The sequence below is a fragment of the Pristiophorus japonicus genome, chromosome 4 (assembly GCF_044704955.1).
Source record: "Pristiophorus japonicus isolate sPriJap1 chromosome 4, sPriJap1.hap1, whole genome shotgun sequence".
Taxonomy (NCBI): Eukaryota; Metazoa; Chordata; class Chondrichthyes; family Pristiophoridae; genus Pristiophorus; species Pristiophorus japonicus.
Window position 1 is genome coordinate 164,066,301 of NC_091980.1, and position 10,636 is coordinate 164,076,936.

Below are 10,636 nucleotides of genomic sequence, written 5' to 3' on the forward strand. Positions count from 1 at the left end.
AAACTGCCATGATAGGATTTCATCTCATGTCTCTGGATCATCTGTCCAGGCCTCTGGAAAACTCATGCAGTAACATAACCGCTATGCTACAATATCCTCGATGTGGGCATCAGTGTCTATACACACCTTGCCTGCAGGAACACTGCAGTCTATCATGTTTTGTGGGCACACAATGAGCTTATTTTGTGAAGCATAAATGCTGAGTGGTGAGCTCAGTTACCTGGTGCAACAGAACCCATTCGCACAAGGCAAGATATATGCTGAACACATGGGTGCCATCTACTGTGCCCTGTACTCTTGGGAAACTTGCCGCCTAGTAAAGGCTAGAGAGAGATATGAAGGAGAGATATGGTGAAAGGTCCGTGGGTACGTTGGCTTGAGGATTCAAAATGAGATTGGATTTTGGGGACTAGTGGCCTTCTCCATTTGCTAGCAATCCATGTCCTCAGTTCCTGGGGCTAATGATGACACAGACCTGGAAATCCCCAGGGGGGATCTCCTGGTTTGTGCTGCAATGTCGGAGAGAGACCCCAGGACCACCCGAGAAATGGCGTGTGGCCATGTCCAGCCATATAGGTGGTTTCTCCAGCTGTCTGCCGACCTCCCACCCATTTTACAGTGGGAGAACTGCTGCCCAATTTCAGGCTCACTGTATTTTTCACCACTCGCTCTTTCAATGAAAGCCCATGAGCAATAATCGGATAATCATGTGACAGGGGTTGTACAGGCTTTATTATAATATGTAAACGTACAAAGGAAGAAAGATTTGCATTTAGATAGCACCTTTCAGGATCACCGGATGTCTCAAAGTGCTTTGAAGCCAATGAAGTACTTTTTGAAGTGAAGTTGCTTTTGTAACGTAGGAAAGGTGGCAGCCAATTTGCACACAGCAAGCTCCCACAAACAGCAATTTGTTAATGACCAAACAGTCTGTTTTGGTGATGTTGATTGAGGGATAAATATTGGCCAATACACTGGGGATAGCGCCCTGCTATTCTTCAAAATAGTGCCATGGGATCATTTACATCCACTTGAGAGAGCAGATGGGGCCTCGGTTTAATACCTCATCTGAAAGACGGTACCTCCATATAAATCATGATTACTGTAAACGATTCAGCATCAGAATTGTGCTTGAGACCATTTAGCCGCACAATACAGAAATATCTCACGCAATAACTGTAGTCAGATATTGTTCAATTCAATGTTCAACCATCAGATCATTCAAAATCGATCTGTTGCAGAATTGTGTGGAGTTTCAATAGGATGGTAAAGACACACTGTAAACGGAGTCAGTGATCTCCCATTGCCGATTCACATGGAGAGGGAGTGGGATGATAAATAAGCAGAGACTGAGTTGCAATGTTAGAAAGGAAGCTCTGGTTTAAGGTGAGTTGCTTTCATTATTTAACTAATTTAACGATTGCAGTGAATGGATATTTAATTGCAAGCTTCAACTGCTGTCTGAATTTGGTCTGGGTCACTGCATAAATACAGGTGTTGGTGCAGGAACTCAAAAGCTGCAGCATGTAGCCAGTTTGTTCAGTGATATATGCAGGATCATGGGGACCTGTGTAATCATAAATGTTAGTAATTCGCCAATAAAAGAAATATAGAACATTTGTCATCCATAACAGTATAAAGCTTCCAGATATAGCGAAGAGTAAAATGATGGATTTCCTTCGGTTCTCCATCGCTGGGTCATTGTGATTCTCACTATTGCTGTTGCCCAGTAGTCTCCTGCGGACTCTGTTGGCCACTAAAATGTGTCTGACAGTCAGAGCATTGAGCAATGAAATCAGAACAAATGGAAGGAAAGGGGTTAAAATAACACTGAGGCAGTCAAATGCTACCCATGCAGCATTGGTGTAAAAGCTGGGTGATATGGTGAGGCCCCAGGGTACATTGTCAATTATATAGTCAGGTTCATATATAAAGTACCAAGGCATGTTTTTCAAGCAGAACAGTACACTCACTGACGCTATAACCACAGCCGCAGTTTGTACTGTGCAATATTTTGTTTTCAGTTTCTGGCAACAAATTGCGACAAATCGATCAAAGGTGAAAGTGACGGTGAACCAGACTGAAATGTCTGTGGCTGCAGAAAGCAGGACATGCAAGACAGAACCTGCAGGAGTGGTGTCCAAGTAAGTACCTGGGAAGTGAAAAGGAATAACGGTAAACAGTATCACGTCAGTGAAAATGACCAGCAGATCTGCCACTGCCATGGCCACCAGGTAACGGGTGATACATTTGGAGAGACCACATTTTCCTCGGGACAGGATCAGAATGGCCAATGAGTTAACTGGAATAAATAGAGAAAACAAGGTAATTATACATAGACATCCCAGAGAGCAAGGCAAGAAATAGGAGCAGGAGTAGGCTTGTTCCGCCATTCAGTAAGATCATGGCTGATCTTTTACCTCAATCCACCTTCCCCATATCTTTGACTTCTACCCGAGGTTAATGCTTTTGCCATTAAAGATTTCCTCTGCACCAACTCTTTCAACATTCTGTGATGCTCTGAAAATCACAAAGGTGCTGAATCAGGCTGTGTTTCTCTTTTGGGAATTCCTCCCTGCTGGTTCCTGGTCTTTGCTGAGAATCCTCGGGAGCAAGGGAATTACATCGGGACATAGGAACTTTAGAAGCGGAGGAGGCCATTCAGCCCTTCGAGCTTGTTCCGCCATTCAATTAGATCACTGATGCTCTGTATCTTAACTCCATTTAGCTGCCTTGGTTCCGTAACCTTCAACACCCTCGCCTAACAAAAATCTATCAATCTCAGTTTTGAACTTTTCAATTTACCCCCAGCCTCAACAGCTTTTTGGAGGTGGGGTGGGGAGTTCCAGATTTTCACTACCCTTTGTGTGAACAAGTACTTCCTGACATCACCCCTGAGCTGCCTCACTGTAATTTTGAGGTTATGCACCCTTATTCTGAACTCACCCTCCAGAGGTAATAGTTTCTCTCTATCTACCCTATCAACTCCATTATTCATCTTAAACACCCCAATGAGATAACCCCTTAATCTTCCATACACGAGGGAATACAAGTCTCGTCTATGCAACCTGTCCTCATAGTTTAACCGTTGCAGCCCCAGTATTATTCTGGTGAATCTGCGCTGCACCCCCTCCCAGGCTAATATATCCTTCCAATCTTGAGATAAAGGCCAACATTCCATTGGGCTCTTTAATTATTTTTTGTAGATGTTCAGGAGCTATTAGCGATTCCTACATTTTGACCCCAAATTCTCTCTTCTCATCTACAGTTCCTTGCTTCTTGCCATTTAGAAAATACTCTGATCTGTCTTACTTAGGTCCCAAGTGGATGGACTCACACTTCCCCACATTGAACTCCATCTGCCACAGTTTTGCCCACTCTCTCAATCAATCAATGTCCCTTTGCAACTTTCTGTTGCCATCTAACTTGATGGCATTTATTTCAGGAGGTAACACAGAAGATCAATGAGGGCACTGCCTTTGATGCAATCTACATGGACTTTAGCAAGGCTTTTGACAAGGTCCCACATGGCAGGCTGATCAAAAAAGTAAAAACCCATGGGATCCAAAGGAGAGTGGCAAATTGAATGCAAAATTAGCTCAGTGGCAGGAAGCAAAGGGTAATGGTTGACGGGTGCTTTCGCGACTGGGAGGCTGTTTCAGTGGGGTTCCACAGGGCTCAGTATTCAGCCCCTTGCTTTTGGAAGTATATATTAATGATTTCGACTTAAATGTAGGGGGCATGATAAAGAAATTTGAAGATGATACAAAAATTAGCCATGTGGTTGACAGTCAGGAAGAAAGATTTAGGAAGATATCGAAGAACTGGTCAGTTGGGCAGAAAAGTGGAAAATGGAATTCTATCTGGGAAAGTGTGAGGTAATACATTTGGGGAGAGGCAACAAGGCAAGGGAATACACAATAAATGGAAGGATACTGAGAGGTGTGGAGGAACAGAGGGACATTGGAGTTTATGTCCACAGATCGTTAAAGATATCAGGACAGGTCGATACCGTAGTTAAAAAGGCATGCGAAATGCTTTACTTTATTAGCCAAGGCATAGAATATAAGAGCTGGGAAGTTATATTAGGACACTATACAACATTAGTTCGGCCACAGCTTGATAACTGCATGCAGTTCTGGTCACCACATTACAGGAAGGATGTGATTGCACGAGAGAGGGTGCAGAAGAGATTTACGAGGATGTTGCCAGGACTGGAAAATATTATCTAGCAGGAAAGATTAGATAGGCTGGGGTTGTTTACTTTGGAATAGAGCAGCTGAGGGGAGACCTTATTGAGGTGTATAAAATTATGAGAGGCTTTGATAGAGTGGATAGGAAGGATGTATTTCCCTCAGCAGAGGGGTCAATAACCAGGGGGCATAGATTTAAAGTAGTTGGTAGAAGGATTAGAGTGAAGAAGAGGGGGGAAAAAAATCACCCAGAAGGGTAGTGGAGGTCTGGAGCTCATTGCCTGAAAGGTTGGTAGAGGCAGAAACCCTTATCACATTTAAAAAGTACTTGAACATAAGAGAACATAAGAGAACATGGGAATTAGGAGCAGGAGTAGGCCATTCGACCCCTCGAGCCATGAATTCCAGAGAGCAAGGGAATTACAGAGAGAGATCCCAGTGAAATGATAGTTTGAGATGAATGTATGTGGAATTTAATACTCACAAGCTTCACTGACCATAAATACAATGTAATTCAATCCTTTAAACTGTGTCAGTAATTTGCTAGAAAATATATGTCAAACATCATTCATTACCTTGGAAATTAGTAAATAAATGAATAGCATGAAACCTAAGAAAAGTGGAAAAGAGCAGTTGAGGGCCCGCAGTATGCTGAAGAAGGTGAACATCAGAATTCATTCAGATTTTTCTGTAGTGACAGAGTTGAGAGTGTGTGAGGGAGCAGGAAGCTGGGGCGATGGAAGAATTGGTGATGGTTGATGAACTCTAGTTATGAAAATGAACGGGTCCTGAGAAAGCCGACAAATTCCCTGGACCTGCTGGCCTGCACCCATGGGTTTTAAAAGAGGTGGCTGCAGAGATAGTGGATGCATTGGCTTTGATCTTCCAGAGTTCTCTAGATTCTAGAATGGTTCCTGTGAATTGGATGGTAGCAAATAGCCCTGCTGTTCAAGATAGGAGGGAGAGAGAAAACAGGGTGCTATAGGTCAGTTAGCCTGACATCAGAAGTAGGGAAAATGCTAGAATCTATTATGTGGGACACAGCACTTAAAAAATCATAATATGATTCGGCATTGGCACCTCAGTTTTATGAAAGGGAGATTGTGTTTGACAAATCTATTAGAGTTTTTTGAGGATGTAACTGATGGGGTAGAAATGTGGGAACCAGTGGATATGGTATATTTGGATTCTCAGAAGGCATTCAATAAGGTGCCATAAGAAATAGGAGCAGGAGTATGCCATCTGGTCTCTCGAGCCTGCTCCGCCATTTAATAAGATCATGGCTGATCTGATTCTGACCTCAACTCCACTTCCCCACCCACTCCCCAAAACCCTCGATTCCCTTATCGCTCAAAAATCTGTTTATCTCCACCTTAAATATATTCAATGACCCAGCCTCCACAGCTGAATCATCGCCTTACCCTTCCATCTCTATTGTACTTTATTTAACTAAATAGTTTTCACATTTTGAAATATCACATTATCTACGTATAGTTTTTAACCTGTACCATGGCTCTTAATTCCCAAGTTTAGAAGAAAGAGAGAAATAGAGAAATACTCACCAGCCAATCACTTACCTGCTTTCCTCTGATGTCACACTTTGATTTTTTTTTTCTCTCTCCCCTCACAGGTCCGTCCGTTGGTGAAGCTCCGAGCTCCCAGATTTTATCCTCCGCTGTTCCCAGTTCCCAGCTTTTATCCTCCGCTGTTCCCAGCTCCCAGCTTTTATCCCCCGCTGCTCCCAGCTCCCAGCTTTTATCCTCCGCTGTTCCCAGTTCCCAGCTTTTATCCCCCGCTGTTCCCAGCTCCCAGCTTTTATCCCCCGCTGCTCTCAGTTCCCAGCTTTTATCCCCCGCTGCTCCCAGTTCCCAGCTTTTATCCTCCGCTGTTCCCAGCTCCCAGCTTTTATCCTCCGCTGTTCCCAGCTCCCAGCTTTTATCCCCCGCTGTTCCCATTTCCCAGATTTTATCCCCCGCTGCTCTCAGTTCCCAGCTTTTATCCCCCGCTGCTCCCAGCTCCCAGCTTTTATCCCCCGCTGTTCCCAGCTCCCAGCTTTTATCCCCCGCTGCTCCCAGCTCCCAGCTTTTATCCCCCGCTGCTCCCAGCTCCCAGCTTTTATCCCCTGCTGTTCCCAGCTCCCAGCTTTTATCCTCCGCTGCTCCCAGTCCCCAGCTTTTATCCCCCGCTGCTCCCACTCCCAGCTTTTATCCACCGCTGCTCCCAGCTCCCAGCTTTTATCCCCCGATTTTCCCAGCTCCCAGCTTTTATCCTCTGCTGCTCACAGCTCCCAGCTTTTATCCTCCGCTGTTCCCAGCTCCCAGCTTTTATCCCCCACTGCTCCCAGCTCCCAGCTTTTATCCCCCGCTGCTCCCAGCTCCCAGCTTTTATCCCCCGCTGTTCCCAGCTCCCAGCTTTTATCCCCCGCTGCTCTCAGTTCCCAGCTTTTATCCTCCGCTGTTCCCAGCTCCCAGCTTTTATCCTCCGTTGTTCCCAGCTCCCAGCTTTTATCCCCCGCTGTTCCCAGCTCCCAGCTTTTATCCCCCGCTGTTCCCAGCTCCCAGCTTTTATCCTCCGCTGCTCCCAGCTCCCAGTTTTTATCCTCTGCTGTTCCCAGCTCCCAGCTTTTATCTCCCACTGGTCTTGCACTGACCCTGGCGCTGTTTTATCACCCGCATATAAGAGATTTTTGCACGATTAAGGCTCATGGGAATGGGAGTAGCATGAATTGGCTTTCGGACAGAAAACAGAGAGTTGGAATGAATGGGTAGTTTTCAGATTCGCAGGTTTAAACTAGGATCAGTGCCTGGGCCTCAGCTATTTACAATCTAAAGCAATGACTTAGATGATGGGACCAAGTGTAATGTATCCAAGGTTTCTGACTACAAAGCTAGGTGGGCAAGTGAGGGGGCTGCATCGGGATATAGAAAGTTCAACTGGAGTAGAGGAGGGAAAATGTGAAATGATCCAATTTGATAAGAATAATCGAAAAGTGGAGTCTTTTTTGAAAGGTGAGAGACTAGAAAATGTTGGTATTCAGAGGAATTTGGGTGTCATTGTTGCAATTGTACAGGGCTTTGGTGAGACCACACCTGGAGTATTGTGCATAGTTTTGGTCTCCTTATCCAAGGAGTGCAACAAAGGTTCATTAGATTGATTCGAGGGATGAGAAGGTTGTCCTATGAGGAGAGATTGAGTAGAATGGGTTTATATTCTCTGGAGATCAGTAGAATGAGAGGGGAAATAGTTATTAGTCCCAAAATGTGGTTATTGTAAGAAATAGCTATTAAATACAAAATTTCTTAAAGAACAGAAATGATAAAATGCAACTGTGAACAGATGACAAGAATGTCAGCAAGGTCAGATAACAAATATCGAGACAAATGGCCTCTCGGCCAAAACAAACGAGTGAGAAGAGGATTGCAAAATGCAAGACAGCACAGGATGTTAAGAAATCATGGGACTGCTCTGGAGAAGACCGGATATCCAGACAGCGTGGAACCCACGAAAACATAAGACATTTTCCCAGAAAGATAAGAGAAAAGGCCTTGTCAGCCAGGCAAGGAGGAACAATTAGATCATAGTTGAGGGACAAAATGATTGACACCAGGCAATCACCACCCCACCGAAATTGAGCATAAAGATAGAAGGCCGAGAGTGAAATGGTCAGTCAGCGAGGGGTGAAGGCTTCCTCAGGGTGGACAAATACTGGTGAATAACTCAGCACCCTGATCAAGTTTAGCCCCCGGGATAGATCCATGCTGGTGAATAACCTAACATCCCCAACAGCTCGAGGGACGGACCAGGAGAAGTGACTGCTGAACTGAGACCTCCGCGCTGTCTCATTGGGCATCTAACCCTCTGTCAGCCCATCCATCCGTCCGGTCATGGCATTCCGCTTCGGGGGTCGTACATCGCTCTTTGTCATGGGTTGTATATCTATTATACATATCCTAACTACATGTAATATCTGATTATACATTGAACTGTAGATCCTTAATAAAATACCTCAAAACTCCTAAGCCCCATTAGGTATCTGTGTGTGACCTGTGATCCTAAATCTTACATGATCACATTGTAATGTATAAAATTCCTTGAGGGCTATATAGGGTAGATGCTCAGAGGCTGCTTCGTCTGGCTGCAGAGGCTAGAACTAGGGGCTGTAGTCTCAGGGTCATGGGCCAGGCATTAAGAACTGAGAGGAGGAGAAATGTCTTCAATTAGAGCATTGTGAATCTTTGTAATTCTCTACCCCAAAGAGCTGTGGATGCTTAGTCGTTGAGTATATTTAAGGAAGTTCAACAGATTTTTGGGCATTAAGTGAATCAAGAGATGTGGGGATAGGGCAGGAATATGGAGTTGAGGTAGGAGATCAGCCATGATCTTATTGAATGGTGGAACAGGCTTGAGGGGCCAAATGCCTACTCCTGCTCCTATTTCTTATGTTCTTAGGTATTAAACAGAATTTTAAAGTTCAAAGAAATGATACATTTCAAAATAACATGAACAAATTTACATGTCAAAAGTAATTTGCTTGCAATAAATGGTTTGTTGGCTTACCAGGAACTCCAATAACTGCAAGAACAGGGTAGTAAATGTCTTCTATCTGATGGAGTGTTGTTCGTTCACGCATTTTCCATGAGGTGTGATGGTTTCTGTCGTTGCTGGAAGCAACAACTCTGCCTGATTACATGATACATCGAGAGGAGCCTCGTATTTATACAGGAGGGAAATCTCCAGTGAGATAATTCAGTTACATCATTTTTAATATTACGTACAGTTCATGGAACAAACAAGTGGAGACAATCAAGTGAATATAATTAACTGGGGCTTACACAGTCTCAAAACAAGATATTCCATAGAAAATATCTATGAATGTGATCCAGTTAGAAGAGTATTATTGACCCATCAAACGTAGGTAGTTTCATCTGTGCTTTTAACATTATCTATAGACCATGTCCTTTTAATTCACTATTAAACATCTGTGATTTTCAGACAGTTTTTCAAGTATTTGCCTAGTGTATTTGACACGGAAAGAGTTAAAAAAAAACTCCTTCTTTTCTGTGCTTTGAAATCTATGAGCTTAGGTATTAAAAAAATCTAAACTTCTTCTAACCTCATTTTGTATTGAGATTATAAATCATACAGGACGTACACATTGTAGATGATGCTACCTGTGGACACCTGTGTGTTGGGACAACAACTTGCCTTTATACACCACCTATAACATACAACACTGTCCCAAGGTGCCTCACAGAGACATAAAGAAGATGGCGCTCAGCAAAGGAATGAGAGATGAGGATGGGTGAATAAAGACATGGGTTTTAAAGAGGGTCCACGCATTTGTCACTTCTATTCGCAATTACTCCAACATTCCCCCAGCTGGCCTCCTGTGCTCCACGTTCTACAAACGTCAGCTCATCCAAAACTCTGCAGCCCGGACCCTACCCCACACCAAGTCCCAGGCACCTATGACCCCTGCCTCTGTTGACCTCCATTGACCTCTGGTCCTCCGATGGTTCAAATTGAAAATGATCATCCCCATATTTAAATCCCTTTGCAGCTTCACCAGTCCCCATCTCTGTAACAGAATACAACCCTTCCAACCCATCCCACAATGGGCCTTTTCTCTGACTTTGGACTTTTGTACACCCCTCTCCCTTTAAACCACCATTGGTGGCCGAGCCTTCAGTCACCATTGCCTTAACCCCCCCGCATCTCTACCTCTCTCTCCGCCTTCCTTAAAATCTATCTCTTTGACCAAGCTTTTAGTCACCGCTCTGAATTTCTCCGACTTTACTCAGGTTTAATTTCTGTTTGATTACACCTCGTGAGCATGTTTTTCTATGTTCAAGGTGTTGTATAAATGACGTTGTTTAAGTGATTATTGTTATGTTAATTGTCTTCTTTGGCTCATTGGTAGCACTCTCATCTCTCAGTCAGCAGGTTGTGGGTTCAAACCCCACTTTAGAACTTGAGCACAAAATCCAGGCTTGTATTGCTGTGCAGTACTGAGGGAGAGCTGCACTGCCAGAGGTGCTGTTTTTCAGATGTGATGAGAAACCGAGCCCCTGTCTGCCATCTCAGGTGCACGTAAAAGAACCCATGGCATCTTTTCAAGAGGAGCAGCGAAGTTAAAGGAATGCACTTGCATTAATACAGTAGTTTTCATCACCTCGGGTGTCCCAAAGCGATTTAAATATAATTAAGTACTCCCCTGCTATTATTTGCATTCTCCTAACATCCTGACCAGTCTTTATGACTCAACCAACAGCACTGAAAAAAGATTTGGGGCTAAAGTTGATTGCCACTGAAAACGCGTGCGGGGATCACGATGTGAAGTTAACATATGCTCCTTGCATTGGATGCAGGCAGGATGCCAACTTTGTGCTGCCTGCTCATTTACGTGATTGCTGGATGGAGCCAGTGATAACTGTTCTGTTGAG

General features: G+C 44.1%; 1 protein-coding gene across 1 annotated transcript; it reads right to left on the minus strand.

Annotated features, from left to right (window-relative positions):
- Window positions 1–1,400: 1,400 nt before the first annotated feature.
- Window positions 1,401–8,823, minus strand: LOC139262253 (probable G-protein coupled receptor 139). Its single transcript, XM_070877396.1, has 2 exons — window positions 8,751–8,823; window positions 1,401–2,302 (listed from the first exon to the last, which is right to left on the minus strand). The coding sequence occupies exons 1-2, from the start codon at window positions 8,821–8,823 to the stop codon at window positions 1,401–1,403; spliced, it is 975 nt and encodes a 324-aa protein (XP_070733497.1).
- Window positions 8,824–10,636: the final 1,813 nt, after the last annotated feature.